This window comes from Peromyscus eremicus, chromosome 20 (genome assembly GCF_949786415.1).
Source record: "Peromyscus eremicus chromosome 20, PerEre_H2_v1, whole genome shotgun sequence".
NCBI lineage: Eukaryota > Metazoa > Chordata > Mammalia > Rodentia > Cricetidae > Peromyscus > Peromyscus eremicus.
Window position 1 is genome coordinate 29,849,858 of NC_081436.1, and position 26,426 is coordinate 29,876,283.

At 48.6% G+C, this 26,426-nt stretch overlaps 1 protein-coding gene and 1 pseudogene across 2 annotated transcripts in view; one reads left to right on the forward strand and one right to left on the reverse strand.

The window, feature by feature from the left end:
• Trappc9 (trafficking protein particle complex subunit 9) overlaps positions 1–26,426 on the forward strand; it is a 482,662-nt gene that overhangs the window by 359,649 nt on the left and 96,587 nt on the right. For both annotated transcript variants that reach the window (XM_059246876.1, XM_059246877.1), the window contains 2 exons: positions 11,990–12,143; positions 22,042–22,132. In XM_059246876.1, coding sequence (XP_059102859.1) covers positions 11,990–12,143; positions 22,042–22,132 — 245 coding nt within the window. The remainder of the gene's footprint in view (positions 1–11,989; positions 12,144–22,041; positions 22,133–26,426) is intronic.
• On the reverse strand, positions 14,539–14,649 carry LOC131897261 (U2 spliceosomal RNA; annotated as a pseudogene).

Below are 26,426 nucleotides of genomic sequence, written 5' to 3' on the forward strand. Positions count from 1 at the left end.
GCGGCATGTTAGAGAGAACGACTCAAACACACAACGGTTCAGTGCCATCCAACATAGCACATGTCCCTCTGCTTGGCCAAAGCCACGTGGCTCAACATCCTGTCCCATGGTGGCCGTGCCGATTGAGGTGTGATGGTGTGAAGGGTCCTCGGTATCCCAGTCCTGTGACTCTTTGGCCACCCCAGGGGTCTTCAGATCTGCATTCTCCATGAGCAGGCCTTCTAAGGGCCGTCCTTCTGACTTGAAAACCCACGGGCCCCGCCTTGTCTCTGGACTCTTTGGCCTTTTCCCTCGGTTTGAATGGCGATGTTGCTCTTCCCGCCTGCCGCAATGCTTGACAGATTCTCTGTGAAGAAGGAAAAAAAAAGCTTCTGCATAAATCATCCCGAGTAGCGTTTTCTAATTTGGATCATGGTGAAACAACTCTGGATGATTTTTATTCTTCATTTTCACCATGGTTCCTCTGACAGGCCATCGTCAGCTGCCAGAATGTAATCCATCAGAGTCATATATTTTCCCGGGTGAAGTGGGTTTAATCCCTCACCGTGGCAGTCATGTTTCCCTCCCTCTTCTGCAGCACAGAACTTGTAGTGCTTAATGACACTATGATAAGAGGACAGTCAGAGTAGTCTCGGTTCTATCACGACGGGCTGACAAATGACAGGGAGCCATGTTCTTTTCTTCGCCTGGGTCTGCTGGGACTGTATGGACATGCAGTCTGGCCTGTCTCAGGCTGGGGGCCCTGTGCAGCATGAAGAGAAAGCACACTTTCTAGACCGAGAGACCCAGAGCTCAGGCCCGAGCCTTGGCCAACTTTGGGGTATGCGTTTGTTTAACTTGTTCAAAGAGTGGGGGCCGGCTAGGTGTCCTGCAAGATTATATCTGTCTGTAATATAATGTACCCAGTAGGCAGCTGTCTCATGTGTACAGGCCTGTGGAAGGAGCACCCATCCATCCTAGGCTGCACATTGCTTGTGAAGCCACTGGTCAAACTCTGGCTGAACAATGCCACTATCCCCCCTTTTCCCTGTAGAATTAGGCTATCAGTGCTACCTCCTAAGGTGGTTGTGGGGATGAGAGGCAAATTCAAGACCAGTGAAGTTGGCACCTGATAAACAGAAGTACTTTCTTATTAATGTTCTCATTTGTTATATTGGAAACCAGCCCGGCAAGGTTGGATGAATTCCCAACCTCATAGCTTCTGGTTATAGAGAAGTAATTGGAATGATCTGGAAGCTCCTTCTGATGCCTGTCAGGCAGCCTGGCAGGTAGCAGGGCAAGAGTCAGGTCTTCCGGTGCTTTGTATTTGAAGGGTCAAGATTACTGTCGCATATTAATCTGCCACCGGCACCTTTTTTGTCTTTTTAAAGTCTTGGCTAGATAAAAAGGAGTGTGAGTAGCACAGCCAACTCCCTTAAAGGCTGTTTTCCATGTGCCGTGGTGAATGCAAAGCACAAGTTCATTTCCAAGCCTCTGATCTAGTCATTAACTCCCTTGTCTTCTCATATAATCCTGAGCCAACCATCTATCCTACCTACACCACAGTCCACAGAATCGTTTCCTATGCACTTAGATCTGCTTGTTTTTGCTCACAGTCTATGCCAACGGCAGGTTGACTGCAGCTCCAGCCCCACTCCACAGGCCTGCCCCTTCTCTGCAGTGGAGCATGGAGAGGCACAGGCATGTACAAAGCTCAAGCAGCATGGCTCCACCCACCTATCATCTCCTCTTCTATCCCTCTGAGGTATCTGAGAGATCTCAGAAATGATAGCTACAAGTGTTGGCCAACACCTGCTATGAGCCATTCATGATGCTGAGAACCTTCTGGTTCTCTGTGCATGCTAGAGAAGTTTAGGGAAGTGACTGGTTTATCCTCAGCAGCAGACGTTCACAGGGTCAAGGTAGCTTTGCATGTTGTTCAGTGGGCTGCCGAACTAGAGGAACCCTGAGCTGCAGGGGTATGGCCACCCGTTCTTACAGATGAATAGGCCATGTTTTAGACTCCAGAGCTGACTGAAGAGTTGAAAGCAGAATGGGCCAGGTAGGAAGGTAGGCAGGGTGGATCCTGGAGGCTCTGCCTCGCCCTCTCTGCCTGCTCAGCCATGGCTCCCTTGAATACCCTGGGGAACTGTACAGTCTTGATTGGCAGCAGTATCCATCAGTATCTTCACAACCCTTCATGATGGGTACATGTAGCAAGGTCCCTAGAACTGCAGGGCCTGTTCAGAAGCTCAGCTTTAGACAAGGCACACTGCAATTGTTCTAAAGGTAGAGGAGCCCTGAGAGTCAGGAAGGAAAAGACCCTGGCTGCCCGAGGCCCAAGAAAGATGAAGCTTGGCCAGCCCCAAATCAGACAGCACTGTGCCTGAGAATGGCTGTGCCCTACTGCTACTGAAGGCCCCTTCTTTTAAATAGCGTATTAGACTTTATGTTTCACTGTGATGCATTGAGCTCTATGAATTACCTCCTCTGTGTGCTGTAGTTATGTAAGACTTAGAGATGCCATTGATTGACGTGTGGCAGACAGAGTCCCCACTGGGTGACTCTGCAAAGGAAAGAGAAAGAAAATAGAGATTCTCGAAAGTTTAGAGGATTGTTAATAAGTAGTTACCATAGTTTTAAGAGAATTGTGTGTGTGTGTGTGTGTGTGTGTGTGTGTGTGTGTGTACATACACATTTTCTATAAAGAAAAGTGAAATCATAAAGTTTGCAGGCAAATGGATGGAACTAGAAAAGATTATATTGAGTGAGGTAACCCAGACTCAAAAAGACAAGCAGTGATGTTCTTTCTCATCTGTGGTTCCCAGCTCCAAATCCTCAACTGTGACTATACAGCATGGAGTAACCACAGAGGTCAGAAAAGTATCTGGGGACCGTGATGGGGGAGGATCTTGGATACGGGTGACATGAAGTGGGAAATGGAAGAACAAGGAGTAGGCTCCATCGGAGGAAGGGGTAGGAAGATCAACACAAAAGGAGAAGGAGGACGATGGACATAACAACAAGGTTATTTGATAAAGCCTCAAGAAATCATATTACTTTGTATTTACTGAAAATTATACACAATACGTGTAAGTATACACACATACATACATAACATACATATATAACATACATACATATGGAAGTTATACCATGTGAGTGGACAGTAGTCCCCACAGGACTCGTGGTTGGAACATAGGAAGTGTACAATTTCAATGACTGGTTGGATCCTAGAGTCTTCTTGAGACCTTACTGGCCATCACTTTACCTTCTTTCATGAAATATCTGCTTAAAGAAGACTCTTACCTATTTTCTTTTAACCGATGTCCGTGCTTGCTGAGTTTTAAGAGTTCTTTAAATAGTCAGATGTGGGTCTCTTAGTCCCTGACTTGCTTTTGAAGACAGAGGTCTGAAGTTTTGCTGAGGCCCCGCTTCTCTTGTTTCTGCCCTTGCGTGTGTACCTTCAGTACACGCATTGTCTCTGCTACTGTTCACATTTTGTCAGAGAGTCTTCCTGTTCTGGGCTGTGCTGTGGTGTTGATCTGTGGGGCATGGATCTCAGTCTAGTTCTCCCGGTCTCTGCCTGGCTGGTTGGGGTCTGTCTACTGCATAACTCAGAGGAAAGCCCAAATCTCACCTGTGGAGTCTGGGAGTCAAGCCCAGCTCTGCTGTCTGTACCTTCTGAGGCTGCAGGGTTCGAACTGTGCAGATTTACACATGGAATTAGAACCTTTCCCCAACCCTCCCTTCCCCACATATGCATGACGGAACCTGCATGGCCCATCTGCAGGTCCAGCTCATGTTAGTAGGAAGGTATGCTTCTTTTGAAGTTCGGCCTTCACTATGCTCTGCTGTTCATCTCCTGGGGAGGACAAGGCCAGTTAGAAGGTGCTCAGTGGGCGTGCTTCAGAACCTATGGGTGGGAGGATTATGTCCTTTTCTGCATAATGCTGCCCTTGCCTGTGCGCTTTATAAGAGAGTTAGATGGAAGCCCTGTGAGAAGGAAGCAGTATGCACAAGTCAGGCAAGTGAAGGGAGGGCCAAAGCACCACATATTAGGAGCAGGGCTGTGGGACCAGGATCAGGTGTGATGCCAGTGTGGGAATGCCAACGCTGGCAGGGCCAGGCTGCAAGTGGCAAGAGTTGCTGTCTGGAGAGGCTGTGCAGGTCCAGAGTACACAGACTCTAGACTCAGAGAAGAGTGGACCAGATGTCTTTGTGACTCTAGTGTTCTCAGGGGCTACCCTAGAGTATCTTACTGTTTCAATTAGTATCTTACTGTTTCTGTTGCTGTGAAGAGACACCATGACCACGGCAACTCTTATAAAGGAAAGCATTTAATTGAGGGGCAGCTTACAGTTTCAGAGGTTTAGTCCATTATCATCATGGCAAGAAGCATGGCGGCATGCAGGCTGACATGGTGCTGGAGAAGGAGCTGAGAGTCCTACATCTTGATCCCCAGGCAGCAGAAGGAGACCGTGAGCCATACTGGGCATAGCTTAAGCATAGGAGACCTCAAAGCCTGCCCCCACAGTGACATACTTCCTCCAACAAGGCCACACCTCCTAATAGTCCCACTCCCTATGGGCCAAGCATTCAAACGCATGAGTCTATGGGGGCCATTCCCATTCAAACCACCACACTTGCTTTCGTCATTACCAGCATCATTAGGTATCTCTGGAGTGAATGTCAAGGCTGGAGCACAGGACTCCACTTCTCTGCAGCCCTGCCTCCAAGGTCAAGCCTCACAGTCTTTCCCAGATCAAAGGGTCAAGGCCACAGCTACTCACTGCTTCCCGTTTCTGCTGTAAGTTAACCCCAGAGCCGGCCACTCCCCTCCAGCTCCAAAGGGAAAATCCGGTCCTGTTTAGGCCTTTCTGTAGCCATAGCTACAACCAGGATAATGGCCCTCGCTTCTAGCATTGCTGGAAGGCCTCGGTGTGGACTCCTGCCTGCTGCTGCTCCCTGATGCTCCCCACTGTCTGGTTCAGGACTCCTTTTAGCCTGTGCTGGGACTACCTTCCTCCAGTTCTAACAACTCCTCGCCAACCTGCCACTTATGGGACCTTGGCATACAGTCATCACTTCAGGAAACATTCATCTGTCCCCCATGTTCCCTGTCTGTCCCCCATGTTCCTCAATAGCTGTGTGGTCCTCAGGAGTCCTAGTTTCCTCCACAGTAGAGTGGGAGCATGGCAGTGCCTGCCACCCAAGGCCTCAGAGAGCCGAGTGAGAGTGCTGAATATATAGTGTTCTGCCCAATGGGCTGTCCCAAGCTCTGGGATGAGTAGTGAATGTACCAAAAGAGCTAATTGTGCCTGGTCCATAGAAAGAGCCTATGTATCTCTTCAGTAACGGAGTCTCCTCTCAGTGTGTCTTTTCATTCTAATTTTTCCCTTGCACCATACTTCTCAAAATGAATTTTGACTTTCTAGACATGTATTCAAAATTTTATTTTCTAAATCTGTATCGCCTTACTACATATCTATATCCTATAAATATATTTGGTATTTACGCTATTTGTTGATGGTAATGAGGATGCTATCTTATACACATGCTAATTAGGCACTTTCCAATTTGTGGATCCCTCTGAGAATCTCAAGGCTTGGGATATTTTGGTTGAAAATTGGGCCTCGGCAAGTACTCCAGATTGATCTTTGCCCAAGCCCTTTGGAGTATGCTCCCCCTTCTCTCACTCCATCACCCTCCCCCCCATCCCCAACCCAGGCCAGCAAATCATGTATGTGATGCAAGTCCTGCTGAAGGGAAATTAGTAGTTGCTGTGTAAAGAAGGCCGGCAAAGGGGAGGCCAGAACTTAGGGTTCCCATGATGAGGCCTTCATAAGAGACTGCAAGGGAGGAGGCTGAGGCCTGGGCCAGGCATGGGGAGGAGGGAGGTGGATAGGGAACAGGCCCACAAAGGTGAGATACAGCAGGGGCAGGCACACACAGCTGGCCCCTGATCAGGCTTTGAGGTGAAGGAGAATGATCAGGCCAGTGTGAGCCATGGCTCCCAGCTGGCTGTGGAGGGCAAGGCCAGGGGCAGGTGGAAGGGAAGGGGTTCTGGAGAGAAGCAGACTTGGGATGATGTTTAGATTTATTGGGAGGGGTGCCAATGAGAACACTTGCCCGAGTATCAATAGCAGGGCACAGCCAGACCTTCCAAAAGGAGCTCTCCTAAACAACAACAATAATAAAAGAACACATGGTCTCAACGAAGCCTGGCCATCTCCATTTTGGTATATGTGTGTCATTTAACACTCACAGTCTTAAGTGGATATGTGACCCAGGATATTTCTCTAGGTCTCAGCAATCCCGGCAGCAGTAACCCATGGTACCCTGTGCACATCTGGGATCAATGCTAGGGACCAAGTGGACCTTGGCTAGGTACCTGTGATGGTGTCAGGGCACAGCCAAGTGTCTCGGGAAGGCTTTGCTGTACTGGACACAGGAGCATGCCCATCTCTTCAGAGCTCTAACGACCCCCTATATAGTGCTGTTCCTGTGACCACACACAACTTAGACCTCAGTTTCCTCTTCCATTGGATATAATCCACGATGGTGGGGTGGTATGAGAATGGAATGATGGGATAGTGGGAACTGAGCATGTTGGGATGGGAATGGTAGCCCTGGGGTGGGGCATATGTAGCACAGGCAGTGAGCTTCTGGTAGCTGTTTCCTTGCCCAGGTCTGTCCTGTGCCTTGCTGCTGCTGTATCAATCTATCAGGAGCCGTACTTAAGTGGCAACATGCAGCAGAATTTGTGTCCTGGTACTGAAAGATTTCTGTACAAGAGCACTGATACATCCTGGCAAGCTTGGTAGATTTTCGTAATTTCCATGGAGCGTGGACAGCGGGAACTGTACGGTTCTTGCATCCTTTGTTCTGTTTTCATTTACCTTTGGGTTTGGCACATGGCAGGACCCATGGATATGGTGTGTTGGGTTTAGCATCTATAGCTGTTCTAGGAAAAGGAAAAAAAAAACACCTTGAGATTTTGGTTCTGTTGGTCATTTGGCATCTTCTTTACATTTACTTATTTATTTTTCATGCATTAGTATGTGCATTTGTATAGCTTTTGTATCCTATGCATACATTCGTTTTTGTGGACACACAAATACCACGACATGCATGCATGTGGAGTCCTGGGACAGCTTGCAGGAGTCAGTTCTATCCTTCTCCCACATGGTCCCAAGGATTGAACTCAGATGGTCAGGCTTGGGGGCAAGTGCTTTTGTCTGCTGAGCCATCCCACCAGCCTGGTTCTTTGGCTTCTGATTAACATGAGGGAAACACAGGTTCTTAAAGCCAGAGCTCAGAACCTTCCATGGATCATGCTTGCCTTCTTTTTCCAGCTCCATCTTAGAGAATAAGCTACCACATGCTCTGTAAGTCTTCTCTCTCTGGATCTTGGGTCCAGTATGAGAGGATAGTATGACGTGTTTGTCCTGGTCCTATCTGGTGTGAACTAACTTGATTCCAGCTACTCCCTTCTCTGTGTCAGCATGATGCTCAAAGTAAGGCTGCCTTCTTGCCATGGAGACAGATCTAGTCCTAACTTTAGTCTCATAGTCTCTAGACAGTATGTAGGTGTCACTGGAATGGTGGGAGGAAGCAAGAGCTTATTTGGGTCCCACCATGCACCTGGTGTTCCTCTGGCCTCCCTTGGGAGATGCTTCTGGACCCAGTCTCAACTCTGTCCAGGCTCAGTGAAAAGGCTAGTAGCACTCAGGCCCCCTTAGTCATATAAGGCAGAGAGAGCCTTCCAAACAGTTGGTTTTCTGTAGTCATTCAGAAGCTGGAGGGACATCTCTGCTGAGCTGCACATGCCCTGGCCTGGCCTCACTTAGGTAAAATGACACTGCATAGACCAGTGACCTGTCCAAAGGGACAGTGAATTTCAAGGAGACCCAGGCATTCTCAGACTTCCCGGGAATAACAGAAAACTTGCCAAGAGTCCTGCTGACATTTTCATCTCCATAGTGACATCTGCAGAATCCTTAAGCAGGCTGGGGAGAGCCACAAAGCTCCGTGTAGAAACAACCGATCTGGGCAATGCAGGGAGATTTCCTGGTGATGATGGAAGAAACAGCCGTCATGCCTGGTCTGGGCTCCACAACAGTTGTGACTGTGTGGCCAGCTGCTCCTTGGGCCATCTTTGTCCAGTGTCTGCTTTGTGCTGGGTTCTGGGAGCACCAAGGTGAAGAAAACAGCATCGTGACTGTGTGGCCAGCTGCTCCTTGGGCCGTCTTTGTCCAGTGTCTGCTTTGTGCTGGGTTCTGGGAGCATCAAGTTGAAGAAAACAGCATCGTTTGAGAGACGGGTGAATGCAGTGGGAAACAGACACCTGGTATGAACTTCAGTGGAACGAGGCCTATGACTGCAGGACAGTGAGGGGCAATCCTACATAGGCCCATTAGCATTTGTGTGGCATTTTATAGCACACAAAACATCTTTTATCTAGCCCATTTGATCATTAGCATAAGTTCCTGTAATAGCCATAATTTCTCATAAAAGCTCTGTTGACGTACCATACTGTCCATCCACCCGAAGCGTACAGCATTCCGATGCATTCAGAGAGCCATGCTGCCATTGCCGCAATCCATTTCAAACCATTTTCATTACTTTAATAAAATAACAGCTGGAATGTTTTTGAGGCTCAGTTACACCAAGTGAGCCAAGTGAGTGCTCCCAGATCCTGCAATGTGGGAGGTCCAAGGTGTGAAGACAATTGTGTGGCTGTCTCTGGTGACCCAGCTTCTCTGTGAAAGGAGCTGGAGTCCAGACTGTATGACCCCAGGTCCCCCACTTCCCCTCCATACAGCTCCCCACCCGTGAGAAGCAACCCTGCGTCTGTTGTGGCATCCCTTCATACACTTGAACTCTTGTCTAGTCCTGTCCCTTCTCCTCTTCTGCTGTACCACAAAGGCTGTGGGGAGCAAGGCCATGTGCCCCATTGCTCTGCCTTTGTTCGCTTGCTTGACACCCTCTTGTGCTGCAAGCTAGTGGCCCTGCCCCAATGGGAAAGCTGCTTCCTTGGTACTCATGTATGTGGGGATGTGAGGTAGTGGCTTGTGCTTCTCTCGCCAGAGATGCCCCCACCTCCTTGTCCTCATACTTCCCAGGGGACTTTGCGGGATCAGCATCAGATGCCAGCCATGGGAGACACAGAGGAGGTTTTCCCTTTAATACGGAAAGATGTGTGCATATTTCAGATAAGTGTTGACCAGTGTCTAGGGGAGTATTCTGGAGCTCTGTGCTGGTGACTTCCACATTTACTGAATGGAGCTAGCACTGAATAGTGAATCTACAAAAGTGACCCCCTGTAACGACCAAGAGCAGGTCATAAGGGTTGGGTACAGACAGGCAGGGGCTTCTCAGGCCTTCAGGGTATGTGGAGTTGGCACAAGCTTAACACTGCTCAAAGTCATCCAAGTTACTCAGTGAGGACAAGACAATAATAACACAGACAGCTAGCAGGACACCTTAACAATAGTACTTCTTTTTTTTTTTTTTAAAAAAAAAGGGAAATATGTGAGAGTTTGAAAAATGGGAGTATTAAGATTCTTATACCATATTTTGCAAACTTTTAAAAACTGGTTTTAGGGACCAAAACCAAGATCTTGTACATGCTAGGCAAATGCTGGGCCAATGAGATACACGCATTTCTTTGTTTGTTTAGTGTTTGTGTGATGCTTACGTGGGTCCAGGTGCATACCCCACACACCTGTGGAGGTGAGGACCACTTTTGGAAGTCAGTTTTTTTCTTCCACCATGAGATCCATGACTCAAACTCAGGCCATCATATTTATGTAGCAAATGCTTTAAGATGATTTTCTTTTTTTTTTTTTTTTTTTTTTTTTTGGGACAGGGTTTCTCTGTGTAGCTTTGCGCCTTTCCTGGGACTCACTTGGTAGTCCAGGTTGGCCTCAAACTCACAGAGATCCACCTGCCTCTGCCTCCCGAGTGCTGGGATTAAAGGCATGTGCCACCACCGCCCGGCTAAGATGATTTTTTAATGCTTTTACCTGGTCACCATACTACCACTATCACCCCCCACATTGTTTTTAAAGATAGTCTCACTATATAGCCTGGGCTGTCCTTGAACTTGCTCTGTAGTCCAAGCTAGGCTTGAAGTCACAGTTGCCCTGCTTCAGCCTTCTGAGAGCATACCCTAGCTATGTGGACTAATTTTTAATGGTGTGAGTATGTTCATAGAATTCTCTGTTAAGAGACTGTGATGACTTTCATGCATGTGTGTTGTGGATACAGTGACTCCTCTGACTCACCCAGATGTGCAGAAAAAATTTTTAATCACATTAAAAATACCAATACTTCAGAAAGAGATTATGGAACTAAAGTATAGCTTTTAGGATCTGACATTCTTAGTCTTTACTTTCCCTTTTTTTGCACTTTTCTGTTTTCCAAGATTTCATGATAGACTGCTTAGGAAAAACCCCACAAAAGTGTATTTCACTTTAGGGGGTGTTCTTGCTATCTGCGTGGACTGTGTTTACCCAGTGGTGCCTCAAGCCCCTGGGCCACCAGTCTTCCGGGTCAAGCTCTGAGCCTAGTGCCATGAATGTATTGACTCTGCAGCCCTTTCTGGAGCCAGCATAGGTCTTGAGACTACATCATTGGGTGTGATGTACATCTGGAAAAGCTACAAAGGTGATCATGGTTTTGCTAACAAACATGGCCACTCAGAATCTAACAATACCATCAACATCCACTTTTACCCGTCAGCTGGTTCAGCTGGTTCATTCTGAGTCGTGTTTGGGTTGGAGCCACAGCTTAGGAGTCCTCATGAACAGCGCTTAGAGCCTCCTTCCTCTCTACCTTCCTATTAACATCCACATAATGTACCTTTATTGAGTGCCTGTTATACACCTGATCAGGCCAAGAGGTGACGTTTCAGACATCAGGTAACCAACTCCTGCTCCGCGGTAGGGACAGACAACGGATCAGAATATCAGCCAGAGTACAGGGACAATGGGGAAAACTGTTGACTTGTAGTGTCGGGGGAGGTTTGTAATCTGCTCCTTCATCCATCTTGCCGATTACTTACCGAGTCATTACTGTGTCCTGGACATTATTCTATACCTGGGGAGCCTGGTCGCCAAGACTGAGTGCAACTCTGCCCCTATGGAGCTCAACTCTAGTAGAATTGAGACAGAGTTAACTAACTCAGAGATAAATCTTTAAGCTAGTGATAAATGCCCTGCCAGAAATAAATGGAATGCTGCAGGAGAGAATAACAGAGGATAGGCTGCTGTGGCTGGCGTGAGCTGGGGACGGGCTTTCCAGCTTCTGCTTCAGGAGTGAGAAAGACTCAGCCATGCCATGGCTTAGAACATTCTAAAGCTAACGACTTAAGGCAGAGAGGCTCCTGCAGTCTAGACATGCATAGAAGTAAAAGGGTCCAGAAAGCAATGAGAGTGTCCTGTTGAGGAGAGGTGGCTTTGATCGGAGAGTGGAACAGAGGACCCCCAGGTCTGTGGCTGGGAAGCTACACTGGGGAGCTAGGGGTTGGGGCAGCTGTGGCCAGGGTATGTGGGTCAGCTCCTGAGCTGCACTGTGGAGTCACGTCAGGCAGAGTTTAGAGTGCAGAGCAAGGTCCCCAGGGTCCAGTCCTGCCAGCATGCCCTGTGAATATCCAGAAAGGAGCTTAAGTCATGATGACCCAGAGCACTATATGAACAGCATTCGGGGTCCATTCTGCCACACCCCATTATTAGAATGGAAACGCTCAGTCTGGGGCGATGCAAGACTTCTCCGAAGTCTAAATCTATGGCTGCACCTCTTTTGGAAGTGTGTGTTGAGCCAGCTCTGTAGTCAGGGCCACCTTGGGAGTCATTATTTCATTTTCGGGGAATGAATCTGTTAGGAATTACCAGCGATAATGGTTCATCCGACTGTCTCATGCTGGCATGTTCTGACTCTCCAACAGCTCTGGGAAGAAATTGCCCTACTGATGAATTCTCCGTTGTTTTCTTTCTTCTCTCAGAATGGCTATTCAAGTGGACAAGTTCAACTTTGAAAGTGTCCCAGAATCCCCCGGAGAGAAGGGACACTTTGCAAATCTGAAGCAGCTGGAAGAAGAGAGGCAGGAGGCACGAGGCTTGGAGATCAGCAGCAAGCTGGACATCCGCTGGAGAATTCTATCCTTTTCAGTGTCCTGGGGCACACAGATCCTGACTAGGGGTTCTGACCACCCGCAGGGAGCCCAGAGGTGCTTAATAAGTACTGAGTTTCAACTACAGACAGCTCTAAATGCCATAGCAGGATACGGACCACAGGGCTCGCATTTTCTCAGCCTCGTCACACTTCGGAGGCCCCACTTAATGAAGTATTGATTCTGAGTGGATAAAGGTCTTGCTGGGGCCAGTGGTAGTCCTGACTTTGGATCTCACGTTTCTTTTGAGTGCTGATATTCACGATAGTGACAGGTCCTAATGGCTGCCAATCAGTACAGGACTTGAGCCATCCTCTGACTGACAGTGGAGAATGTGGAGACAGTTGTCTGGGAGCCAAAATGAAGTTGTACAGCTTAGCAAGATGTAGAGAAACTTTGTAGAAGGAGTGAGAGACTTTTCTGTGAATTGCGTTGTGAAAAAGGAAAGTTGTATAAAAATGCCTGCACCCACACAGGCGTGTGATCAGAGTTCAGCTGAATGGGTGGAGGGACCCTGAGTGAAACTGCTTGCCAGTCCCTGCAGAGCACCCACACAGGGCGTCAGACATGTGAGGGGACTGTTAGCAGTGGGTGGAAGTTCATCAAAGGGCCAGAGGTGAGAAATGTCCCACAAGCAGCACAGCAGGAGAGTGTGGCTTATTCAGAGTGTCTGCCAGGAAAAATGCACTTCTAATGTGGGTTTCTTCCCATCTTCTCCGTCGTGTGTGGACTCTGTGGCTGTGGGTATGGTCAGACTGTGCATCTGGACGACAACATTCCAGAAGATTTCAGCATCATGCTTTGTGTGTGTGCCAGAGATTGTGCTGAATTCCAGGGACAGTGTGATGAGTGCTGTCAGACCCAGAGCCTGGTACAGACTGTGATCTCCAGCACACAGGTATGGAAACTGATCTCCAGCACACAGGTATGGAAACTGTGACATTGCGTGGTCAAGCTTTCCCTTCAGCGATGCAGCCAACAGTTGCCCCCACCCTAGGTGCCAAAACGGCCAAATGAAGTGATTTTAAAATAGTAGCAAGGTTAGTCTGGACCAAAACCAGACTCCTTCTCCAGAGCCAGTCTGTAGAGACCATCTATGGCCGAAGCAGGCAGAGGACAAGCCTGGAGCACACATGCCATCACCTCTTGTTTCCCACTGCCTTCTGTTTGCTGAAAATCTCTCATCTTAGAACCCTTCTCAAGGGTGGGGTCTCACATTTTAGAGGCTACCCTTCTGAGCAGGGTGGCCGAGGGTAGCTGGGACCCCACCTGGATGCCACCGAAAGTATCTGTGCTGGTCTGGCAGACACTAGACACCCAGTGCAAACCGACAGGGTCACCAGACTGCCTTGGGGTTTCACAGCCCTGGAAGAATTTTAGGCACAGAGCCTTGTCTGGGTTTGATTGATCTCAGGCAGAACAATCCACCCAAGGCTGTGCTGTGCTTTATCCCGCCCTCTGGGACTGCTGCTTCCCATAGAGAGAGGTACCTAGCCCCGCCCCCTTGATGCTGAGGTAGGGATGAAGCTGCTCCACTGAACAGCTCAGGCTCTTCTTCAGTCTTTCTAATTGGCCTCTCCATAATGCTTCTCAATGGAACTCTGTCTTCTCATCTTCTGGAAAACACTAAACCTCTATAAATAAGACTCTTTTAAGACCCAGTATGCTACATTTTTTTTTTTGTAATAGTTAGTCATGCTTGGAGAAATAGTTTTATCTAAATGAATTCTAATACAAACAGCCCCTGTCATCAGTATAGTTGATTCCTTGATCATCATAAGTGAAATGCAGGGAATCATTTGGTATCTGCCTCCAGGGAATTCAGCTATCAGAGCTGTTTGCAATAACTTGGTTCAGGGGTCTTTCATCTTGCACAGCACAGCACAGCACAGCACAGCGTCTTGGCAGCTGAAGAGAAGCTTGGCTGGATATTCAGTCAAATCACTCCCACTGTTGGACCCTTGATGGGCAGAGGACTGAGGTTGCATGGACACAGATTGGGTTGGTAGCCCTCACCCATACAAATATGATGGCTATGTGTGCCTTAGAATTACTTGGAAAGGAATCAGGGTCAATACATGGACAGTGTAGATTTCAGATTGGGCCACCTGGAGAGTAGATGGAAGGACATTCCATGTACGTCATGACAAGCCTCTGTGTGTGCACATGAACTGGTGTGCACTGTGTTTATGTGACTGGATATATGTTGAACATGTATACAGTCCTTGTACTCTTAGCACTCACTAGATACCAGATATTGATCAGATTCATTTATATAGCTTGCTTAATTTATTTAGGTTACACACACACACACACACACACACACACACACACACACACACACACGACTTGCCATTCAACAAGTGCTGTAATACCAAGTTAATGTGTAGCTGCAAAAGTCCATTCAGTTCTTAGATAGAGGACATATCAGATATTGGAGTGATAAGAACAAATACTACACTTGATCTTAGCCAAGAAGTCCTAGAGGCTGGATAGAGCAGTTGATTTTTGCAATAGCTTTTAGATATAGTTTTCTCACTTGGCCACTGATGAGAAAAACGAGGCCAATGAGGTTATTTCACCTGCTCAAAGGTCACCCAGCTCATACATGGCCAGTTGGAACTTGGGCTGCCCTTAGTGCTATGCTTCCAGCTCCATCTAGGAGTCATGTCTAAGAGTCATGGCTGGGCCTCCTCTTGCGCCCTGGCCTTCCCACTCACCACACTGCTCAGAGCAACTGTTGAGATGGCCACATTCCTCGGACAAACTGATAATGAGCACCTGCTTGCCCTCCATCCATTTCACCATCTCCTCTCTGTAGAGCTCTAGAGTGTTCCTCACAACAGGACTTTCTGTAGCGAACCAATTGCAGACCTGCTCTCTGGACCTCTCCCCGACAGCACGTCCACTGTGGGTGTTTTCTGTCCTGTACAGTCACTGGCATGGGGAGCTCTGCCAAGATGCCAGGGAACTTAACAAGATGAGAAAAAATGGCACTGACGTTTAGAAAGTTGGTGATGCAAATGAGAAAGTCAAGTAAGAGGCTCGCTAATCATTTGCAGGGGTCTCTCCATGAGTATAATTTCTACCTATGACAATTCGCTAGTTTATTTGAGCTCTAGTAGGGTTGGGCTATATCCTTGTACTTGTAGCCCTTCACTCCAGAGCTGGTATGTGAGATGGAACTCATCTTCTTAGTCATGGTGGTCGGGGGCAAGGGAAGGACAGTACCCACATACATGTGCTGTCCAAATAATTCGCTGCTTCCTGCCTTAGCTCTCCCTCCTCTCTGTAGCACTTTCCACCTCATCTTCCTCAGGAGTACCCACCCATCTTCTAGAGGTATGGGAACTGAGACAACCCACTGGGTCTCCCACACCCCAGAAAACCAACCCTTCCTCCTCTGGCTGTCCCCGCCTAGTGACTATAGCCACCCTGCCCAATAGAAAAATCCATCTTGCACCTGCTACACCGAGTTGCATTTGAATTGGAGTGTACCTCACTTCTGTGACTGGTTCACACCCGTCACCTGTGCTGGTCATGAGAAGACCAAGCAGAGGCTCTTGTCAACCACCACCATTAATCATTTATTCTTATTTATTATTTAATTGGTTGGTTGATATTTGTGCACACTCTTCCCTTGCTTCATTTTTTATCCCTCTAGAAGATGAATGGGTGCTAACCAGGAAGATGACGCGGAAGAGTAAGCAGCAAATTGTTGGGATGGCACACGTGCGCACATACGTGTGAAAGCATGAATGCTGAGTGAGGGGAGGGGAAAACAAGTCATGAGAGACTTGTATGTTGTGCTTGGTTGCAGGGAGTCCAGTTTTTTTGTTCCAAGAAGGATGGGTGGCCACAGGGGGACTCTGAGAAATAGAAGGTGGTGAGCCTTATTGCAATAGGCTGGTGCCCCAGTTCTTGGGGAGCCCTTTGGAAGGTACTGAATCTGAATGCCTGTGCATTGCTGGAGAGGACCACCTGACTCATGGGACTCACTCCTGTTCCGGAAGGTTTGCAGGGAAAGTCTAACACCCTACAGAGTGTGGAGAAAACCTCTCTAAGCACCGGGATTGCCTGTGACAGTGAGGAGTCATGCTTCAGCACCATGGAGAGCTCTCTGCTGGGCTTGTCCCTGTCCGGAAGGCTGGGACAGGTCAGGCTGCTGTCTCAGCTGTTTGCAAGCACAGGCCCTGAAAGGACCCAACTTGTGGGCAGCAGTGTCCTCACAGTCAGACAGAAGCTTTGGTCCCTGGGTTCTAGGAGTACAATGAAGTATTCACACAATGTGTCTAGGAGTGTGTAAAGTGGTGTACAGACTGAAGGCTCCAGGATCACCCTGCTTGGGTTCAAACCTTAACTGTCTACTTTCTTACACCAACACCGTCCTGTTTCCGCCACAGGCTTGAGAACTGGGGGCGGGGTGTGGCTGTTTTAAATCTGTGATGGAAGTACATAGCGATTCCCATTGTAATCCCAGCACTTGGAAGGCTGAAAAGGCTGAAGCTGGAGGATTGCCATGACTTTAAGGTCAGCTGGGGTTACAGAGTGAGACTAGGTTACAAAGTAAGGCTATCTCTTAAGGAGGAGGAGGAGGAGGAGGAGGAGGAGGAGGAGGAGGAGGAGGAGGAGGAAGAGGAAGAGGAAGAGGAAGAGGAAGAGGAAGAGGAAGAGGAAGAGGAAGAAGAAGAAGAAGAAGAAGAAGAAGAAGAAGAAGAAGAAGAAGAAGAAGAAGAAGAAGAAGAAGAAGAAGAAGAAGAAGAAAGGGAACACAACACAAAACAGAACAAAAAAAATAGCAGAGAGGGTGAATCTGACCAAATGATCAACAAATACTACATACACATGAACAGCAGCAATGTGAAAATACCAGTCCCTGTCCACAGCCAGCATGCTCTGAAGTCCCAATTTGAATCATTGTTAGAGAATATGCATGGTAGATGCTTACCATAGGGCCCCTCCCGTAGGAGGCACCTTAGAAATTTCCCTACAGGAGCAGAGTGATTCTGTCACCACCATAATTTATTTATCTCTCACCCCAAATGCCAAGGCGTGCATATTAAGAATTAGCTGCCACCATCTGTACTGCAGTGGTGCATCCTAGGCGGGGACTTTGGCTGTCCAGCTTGGCCTCTTGTGGGTTCAGGTTCAGGTACCAGATGCCTTTGGTGGCTTTTAGGGCTGCAAGGGAGAGGCTGTGCATACAGGATCAGCTTTATTAGCTCAGCCATACCCTTTGTGGCTCATATCTGAAAGCAAATGAATTCAGAAACAGGTAGACTACTCCCTCACCTATCTGAAAGCAAATGAATTCAGAAACAGGTAGACTACTCCCTCACCCCTCTCCTCTCATCCCGGTTCATCAGGAGAATGGGCTCGGCTTCCCGTGTGCTGTGGACACGGCTGCCCACCTTGAGACCCGGGTACCAGTTTCTAATAAATAACTCATGTCCCACCTTCTGAGGTTTTAATCTCATGTAAGAGAATGTAAACCTTGGGATGAATTGTGAAGGAAAGCAGAAAGAAGCAAACAAAAAACAATGAGCATTTTTAACCCCAATGTGTGGGAGATTTGTACTCAGGGTTTCCTCCTTTCAGACTAGAGCGGGGAATTATGGGACCAAGCTATGTCCACACACCAGCTTTCATTTTTAATGCTGGCCGCTCAAATAACTATCACCTTGTTTTAAATAGGTGCACATGGTCAGAGACTTCTGGAAAGCAATTGGCTTATCCATTTGCCTTGTCCCCGCCCCTCTTCCCACAAGGACCTCTTTAAACTGCTCCCCTACGGAAAGTCTCAGAATTGCTCTCTGAAATGAGTGCTAACCATTTTCTAATGTTTTTAATCTAGTCTATGCTGAGATAGCATTTTGCTTTTTCACTTAATATAATGGTGGGAAATGTCACTCCAGCAGTAACTTTCTATTGCCCCCATTTCCGGCTGAGTGCTATGGCAGGAATATGATACACATACCTTTCAGCTTGGGCTTTGGCCGGTGCGCACACCTATGCTCCCAAAGAAGTCATTTCCCTTTCTGCAGATGCTGTGATGTGGTACCAGCTCGGCTAATGGATCAGAATGGAGTTCACTGTCGGCACTCTGCCATCACTAAGCAGGCTAGCTCTGAGTTGCTGAACTCCCTGGCTTCTGGTTATTCAAGTATAAGCACCTCCTCATTCATCTGATTAGAAGGAATGGCTAACACACTTGTAGCTCCTGCCAGGGCCCATCTCCATTCATGCTGACCAGGCCCTAGTGTTGGGGCTCAGAGTGCTTTCTCCCCCAGGACTTCATACCTTCCCAGAGAATAAGTTCTGTGGGAGCCATGAACCCAAACCAGAAGCCTTAACTCTTTCTGCCAGCGCCCCCCCTCCCCCCCAGCATCACCTTCTGTCTTTGCTTAGAGTGAATCGCAGCAGGGATTTGGTCAGGACCTAAGACATGGGAGGGCTCTTGGTTTTGCTCTTTGTTTACTTATTTGTTTTGTTTGTTTGGTTAGTTGGTTTTGGTGTCTTGAGACAGGGTCTCACTCTGTAGCCCAGGCAGGCCTGGAAGAATTCTTGATGCTCCTGCCTCAGACTCCCAAGTGCTGAGATTACCAGACAGGGGTTTACCAGTATACCTGATTTGGAGGTGAGGTTTGATCATTTTTGCAAACTAGTCTGTCACAGAATTGCAGCCAGAGTATGTGAGTAGGTGGTCACAGGGATGCTCTGGCTTCTACATTCACATTCTTTGGCCAGAAAATCCCACACGGGGGAACTGCAGGAGACCGCACAAGGGGTTCACTGCCGTGATGCACCCTCAGCCAAACTGTTGGTTAGGATAGCTTGGGGTGGCTAGGGAAAACTGGCTCAGCAGTGAACCATTCTCAGGAAGAACAATGCCCCCTCAGAGCCATTAAATGGTGTGTACAGTGACCTTAGTGTCCTTGAAGCCAGCAGTGACCAGCAGCACAGCTTCCCAAATGGTCTCTGAACATCCCCCGTCCCCCAACAAAGGGGAGCTTCAGGTTTCCATGGTCTGGTGGGAAGTTCTCTTTGCTGCTGCTTTTTTGGCTCCTGCCTCTGCTTCTGGGCCCCTCCCCCTCCCCATCTCCCTCCGGTCCCTTCCAGAGACTTGGCTCAGCTGTCCCTTCCGCTGGGCAAGTTCCCAGTCTCTGCACCTGGCTTCAGCCCCTCATCTTCCCCGGCTCCTTTCCTTAATTGCAGAGTCCCTTCCTTCCGTCAGCATGTTTTTATTTATCTTTAATTTACCATCTTAACCATGGTGAAGCCTACAGCTCAGTTCTGCAGCCACCCCCACATGCATCTTGGGAGCGTCTCACATTCTCAAGGCGGAACTAGACCCAGCACCTCAAATCCCTAGCCCTTAGCCCTGGCAGCCAGAGTTGGGGCTAAGGGCTAGGGACTTGAGGTTCTGTCTATGGATATGACTACTAGGTAACTTGTTTGTCCCTTTGTGTCGGGCTTCTCTTTAATTGTCTTCAAGGGACATGCACATAATGTGTCAGGCTTCCTTTCTTTGAAGGCTGAATGGCATTTGATTGTGTGGATGGACTGCATTCTTTTTATTTAATCATCTGAGAGTGGACACTTGGGACATTTCCACCTTTTGGCACTGTGAGCAGCCCTGCCGGGAACATGGCGTACATCTTTTTGTTTACATCCTGGCTTTGGCTCATTCAGGTGAACACATGGCCAGTCCTGGGGTTGCTGGAGGTCAGTGTCTTCTGTTTGCAAGACCATCTCTCTCCTGTATGCCCATGACCTCCGAGACTGGGGTTGCAGTCTCAGCTTAGTATCCCTAACCGACTGCCCTATCTATCCCTCCTTGTTGAACTAACAGGTGAATCCTCACTCCCACGACTGTTGGAGGACCAAGCAAGAGGATTAAAAGTGCATTGCAGAGTGCTCGCCAATAATAACAGCACTTGAGCAAACCTGCCCTGGGTGGTAATGAGATGGAGACACAGCATGTAGAGGGCTCTTCTTAAGAGAGAATTATGTATGGGGAAAAAAAAAAACAACCTTTGCTAGATGGTGCTGGAAGAGGGGGGATCCCTCAGGGGGTAGAGACAGCAAAGCAGTGGCTCATTCACTGAAACAAGGCAAGGAAGGGACTCCCCAGAGGGGAGAGAAACGGGACCCTACAGACAACAGGAACATCTACTGGTGCATCCATGTCCTCCTCAGGACAAGTGTTCTTGTCCTCGTGCTATAGATGATGAAGCCATTTTTTTTGTTGTTGTTGTCGTTCTTTTGTTTTGTTTTTGTTTTCTTAATTCAAAGTTCATGAGAGGCAGCGGCAGAATTCAAAGACTCAAAGTTGGGCTAATCTCAGGAGAGGGCTCTGGGCTTTGCCCCGAGTGAAACATGGCGCCGGGCTGTCTTCTTGGGGTGCTTGCTTGCTGGCATTCATTCACTGTCAGACACTGTTAATGGGGCAGCTGTGGAAGCCTGGCACTGTTGTGAGCCTCCTAGGGGCTCACAAGCTGCTGGTGAAGCCACCAGATGTAGTGTGTCTTGGAAGAGGACACATGAGATCTTTCTGAACAGAGATGGCTTGGAAACATTTCCTAGAGGAAGTGGGATTGAAGAGAAGATGAAGGAAGGATCAAATGAGGAAGGAGACAGAAAGGGGATGACAGACAGAGCATCACAGGGAGAGTCAGTGCATACAGTCCTGGGGAGCTCGAGACGTCTAGAGTAACCGGTCAGGCTGAGGGGTAGGCAAGGCTCCCTAGGCATCATGGGGGCCAGTCTGGCACCATCTCAGCCAATTCTGCCCCAGCCACGCTTTCTAGGCAGCCATAGTCTGCGTAGCTTTTCCCTAAATGCCTGGTGGGGCTGCTGGCTTCAGAGATGTACTGGCCTGAGACCTAGGATCATGGGCCCCCTTCACTTACTGGCCCTGTCCCTTTTACTCAAGCCCCTGCCTCCGCCCCTTTGATTCTCTGCTCACAAGATGTCCCCACGCCACTGTTCCCAGCCGTGGCCCATGTAATTTCCATCTTCGCCAGGTGGGCTCAACATCAAGCCCTTTCCTGGCACCTCTGTCCCAACTGCCACCCTGCCACCGTGGCCTGACTGTCTCCCTTGGGACAAGGGGCGTGTTTGTTAAACAGAATGGACTCGCCAGAAGGAAGTAGGAAGTGGACTCTCCTTCTGTTTCCAACTGTTAGCAAATGTCAGGAACTCACTTTCCCCATTTGCTTTGCACTTGGGTATGGTGACTTTGATTTCCTGGGAGAGGCGAGAGGCTTGCAGACCTGTGGAGAGCTGCTCTGGGGCCTCCCAGCAGCTCTTGGCCTTGGCCTGCCGTCTGCATTTCTACATTTCTAAGCCGTGATTTCTTCATCCACTGACGCTTGCTGAGAGACTTTATGACTTCCTCCATTGTGAGCTCACTTGAGAGAGAGCATGTTCACAATAACATACGTAATTACATCGAGATGTATAACACTGCAAACAGGAAACCAGCACGAACCCAGTATATGTTGAGAAACACCTGCTTGTCCTGAACAGTCAGCTGCAGTCTGCATATTTTATTAAGGAAAAGTAACCTCAAATTTAGCTTTATTTCCCCCAGCAAGAACCATTGTTGGGAAAGGATTATCCCAGTGGCTCTTTCTTCCTTCTGTAATAGTCCCTCACTTGAATGGATTTGCAGATGAAGGAAGGGGAACCCGCAGTGCTTCTGTTTTCCCACCCTCAGCTGAGGCCTTCACCATTGAGTAGACTACTACTTGAGCAGAGGGGTGACCTATCTACTTAAGGCTGTTCTCATCTGCGGGGGGGGTGTATCTGTCTAGAATGTCCTCTAACTCCTCTAGTTCTGGGGTGTAGCAGGAGCTAAGTTTTCCTTGACTGAGGCTTACCCGTCTCTGAAGCGCAGCGGTGAGGCGAGCGTTGAGGGCCTCCTGAACCAGCTCGTCCTGGAACACCTGCAGCTGGCGCCTCTGCAGTGGGGTGAGTACCATGTTACCTCTGGCTTCTGGGTGGGTGGGCAGGAGGGCACCCTGATGACCACCTCAGGAAACCACAGAGAAAGGAGTTCACCTCACCGTGTGCTGCCTTTGCGGGCAGGCAGGCAACTCAGCACCAGGTAGATCTTACCTCACCCTCGTCTCGAATGCCAGTTGAGTTTGGAAATGTCTGTAGCCCTTAGTTATGTGGGGTGGTAGGAGGGAATGAGACATCTTCCTGCTTACTCTTCCTCCATGTTCCTGGACAGAGCTTTACAGCTTCCCATGCTGGGTGTGGACAGTATATTTGGTGAACTCCTTATCTCTGTCTGGTGCTCGTCCCATGGGAGGCCATCATTCCTCAGCACAGCCCTGTTAGGTAGGGCTTGGTGTTCCTTTTGCAGCCCTGGATGCTGACCTAAGCTTATGCCTGTCCAAGGTAGCTTGCAGCAGACACCCGTGTTTTGGGTGTGGTGAGATTCTTCTTGTGATCTGGAAGTGATTTGATCAGACTGTCTAATGGGATCAGCTATGAATGGCCATCTGTTATCTCTTTCTTCTTCCTCTCTACTCAGTAAATTGTCTTGCCCCCTCTTACACCTTTCCTGGCTTCTATGTAGGACCAACCACCTTCCAGGGATGCTATGGGAGATTCTCGAGGAAGACAGTGTGCTTAGAAGGCAGTGGAAGAGTGAGCAAGGGGTCAGAGGAGGGCTTGCTAATTGGAGTCACATGCCATGTTTCCCCTCAATCAGTGATTCAGGGTTGGCCCCAGAGCCACGATATTTCAGTGCTCATCCATGGAGAGGTTAGGGGTGGTTTTTTGGGAGGCCTTTTGCATGGTTGAGGGGAAAATTTAGCAGATTGGATGTGATACTTTCTTCATAACTGGCAGGAAGGTCAGAGTGCCATCGTTAAAACTATTGTCCAAGAAGCAATACACTGGAAACCCAAGGACAGTTTCAATAGGTGGCTGTCATCTCATTGTGAGGCTGGGGAATGGGACTGTGTCCCCAAAGCCTGTCCACTTATATATAGGACCATCTAACCAAGTTGCTGGGCAGCTCAGGTGGCTTGAATGGTGTGCCATAATCCTGGTGCCTGTGTAAGGCCTGCTGGAAATAGAGGTAGGTTCCATAACCACGCAGTCCGTGTGCTGTGTCTGTCATTTTACTAAGGCTTAAGCTAGATTCCATAAGTCAAGCAATGAAATCGAAATAAGGCTTCCATTCCTATGCCATGGTACCCTAGAGGAACACTCAAGAGAAGGGGCCGTTACCTGCTTCAATGCCTCCTATGAGTTGTGATCAGCCCTGCCAGGACCCCGGGGGGGGGGTTGGGGAGATAGTCAGTCTGTCACAGGCTGGTCCTGTTCTGCTTAGAAGCTGAGAAAGGTCTAGGTTGGCCATTGTGAGCACATGTTGCATGTACACCGGCGTGTGGACAGATCCACGAGTACTGACATTTATCTAGAACAGTATATGGTTTCAGAAGTAATGCTAAGACCCACCTGTGTATCAGCTGAAGCCTGGAGAGGTCATTTGTGAGGGGAGGGGTCAGATAGTATTATGGAGGGGTGATGATCCTGGTCTTAGAGGGGTGTAAGCCATTGGCAGAGTTGACTCATCTTCAATCTTGGAAAGCCCAAGTGGGCTTAGACCACCAGGAGCCAGGCCATGTGACGGAATAGGAGAGAAAGCCACTGTTGTCTGCCTCCCTCACAGCTGGTCATATCATGCCCTGTGTTTGCCTCTCAGGCTGCCAATAACACAAGGTGGGACAGGGTCTTCATCTCAGTTTTAACCCATTTATCTCCAGCTGTATCTGTCACCTGTACAGAGAATCTCATGGAGCCAACTAGCTCAGACCTGCAACTAGCGTCCTGGGCGTGATCTCAGCTCTCATGCCTTAGACTATAAGTATCCCCTTAGAGGATGAACTGAGGTCACAGCTCCCTTAAGAGCCAGGCCCACATGGCTTGCTGAGGGTTGGGTAAGGCCACTCAGGCTGTTCCAGGCCTGAGCAATGAGAGTTGTTAGTGAAGGTTCCCTTGGTCACTTGGAAAGGAATAGATAGGTTGTTGTTTTGCAGTAGCTGGTATCCAAGTGTGTATCTCAGCTGCTTGACAAGGAGTGAGGACTTTGTGTAGCGAGCTCCAGTAACTTCAGACACTCGAATCTCTCTTTGTAGGCAGGAACTGCACAGGACTCAGCCAGGTTCTGCCATGTCTCACCTGGCTCTGAACTGCTGGGAGGGAGCAAATTAACAAGGTCTCCTCATCCCCAACTCTTGATTTTTTTTTTTGACGGTATTACTTTGTGAAAGTTCTCTGTTCTCAGAGTAGAAAGCCAAAGAAAAATTGAGAAAGTTTAGGTAAAGAAAAAGGAATCCTCTCTTATCCCTAAACAACCCCTGTTTCAGTTTTGTACATTTCCAAGTCATTTTGTGATTCCCCGGTTTTAAACTTGTTTGTATAAATGACTGTACCATCATTGTACTTTCATATCCTTTTTCAAGCTTGACAAAAACATAAACAGTCCCCACATTATAAACAAGCCTTACACAGATTGTTAAAGGCTGAGCTATTCGTCAAATGGAGAGAAGATAATTTAATACTTGTTCTGTGGGTGAACATGGAGATCTCTCCAAATGTTTACCACGGCAAAAGTTATGTGGCCCAGTTTTTACCTGGAGTCTTTTCTTTTTTGGAGGGTTACAGCTTCAGCGTGGATTTCCAGAAGTTGCTGGTGCTTTAGAGGGTCTTGGCAGAGAGCAAAGCCAAGCTATGGACCTCTGTCTGTGCTGGTGACTGCAGTGGCAGGCGCGGGCAGTCATGGTGTCACCACAGAGCCAGGAGACGTGGGTTTTCTCCCTGGCTCTGCTGCTTACACACGGCTTGCACTGTTGGCCAGGTTCTTATGCCTCAGTTTCCTATTCTGTAATGCCAAAGGCACCAACTCCTCTATGTGGGAGGAGTGCTCTCATCCCAGAGGGGAGAGGCCTCCCGACTAGTTCTGAGCAGGGGGCCACTGACTTGTTGTTCTGATCTTGGCTATAGAGAGAGGGAAATGGAATGCAGATGCCCCTAACTATTTGCCTTCATGCTGGTGTGTGCTAGCTGTGGACCTGGACTGCAGTGCTCCATCTGCAGAGGATCTGCAGCAAGACAAGACACAGGGAAAACAAGGCCACAGGCTGGTCCAGACTAACAAAGGGCACTGAATTCAAGATGAGGCTGGTGCTTCCAAGATGCATTCTGTCTGAATCCATGAGTGTCCTGAATATCTCTCTCTCTCTCTCTCTCTCTCTCTCTCTCTCTCTCTCTCTCTCTCTCTCTCTGGGTGTGTGTGTGTGTGTGTGTATGTATGTGTATACACACTAATCTGGTCCTCTGTGAGGGGAAGAGGAGAAGGAGGGCTGTGCCCATCTTGTAGGAACCAGTATGCTGTCTGGCTGTCTATTCTGAAGAGCGTCGTCTAGGCTTTTCCATAGATGCCCAGTGGTGGTGACTAATGGGCTAAGCTGTTTGCCACACTGATTGGAATGTCCCACTGCTGTGCCACCCACTACCTCCTCCTTCCACTGATTCTTGTCTCTCTGTAGAGTGCTCTGTGTCTTCTGAGATGCAGTAGTGATTGGTCTGTGCAGTCTCTCTGGGCCCTGCCGTGAATACAGATCAGGACTGCACTGCATTGCCAAGTGGGCATTTCCAGCTGTCTGTCTTCAGTCTCCATGCAGACCCACCTGTGTGCTGAGGTCCAAGTTCCTCCCTGAGGGCAGCAACAAGGAGCAGGCATAGTTAGCGCCAGTTTAGGTAGCAGCAGACCCCAGGGACTTCAGTGAGGGACACCACCCTGCCTGGCCTCAGAGAAGATGTGAGTGACTCCCTCACATTTGCACAGCACAGTTCAGGGTCCCAGCTCTTCTTCACATGCATTTTTAAAGACCTGCCCAAGTCCCCAAGGTCATCATTACCATTCCTTTAGACAAATAGACATGGACTCAGAGGTTGCCGGTTCTGCCTCAGGTCATGTGGGGGGAATTGATTCTTGGACTGACGGGTTCATCGAGCCCTTCAATCAAAACCTACTGGCCATTGCTGTGTAGCAGTAGGTACTTCCCTGTGTGCTGGGAACCCATCCCTGCCTAGCAGACATCTTCTTTCTGATGAGGATCGGGGACCCAGGTTGGTCTCCTAATTGTTCGATTACGTCCTGATGAATGATAGCCCAGAAGCCGCCACAAAGGGTTCTGGAAGCAGCAAAAAGAGGCAGAGCTGGAGCTGGATTCCCAGTCCC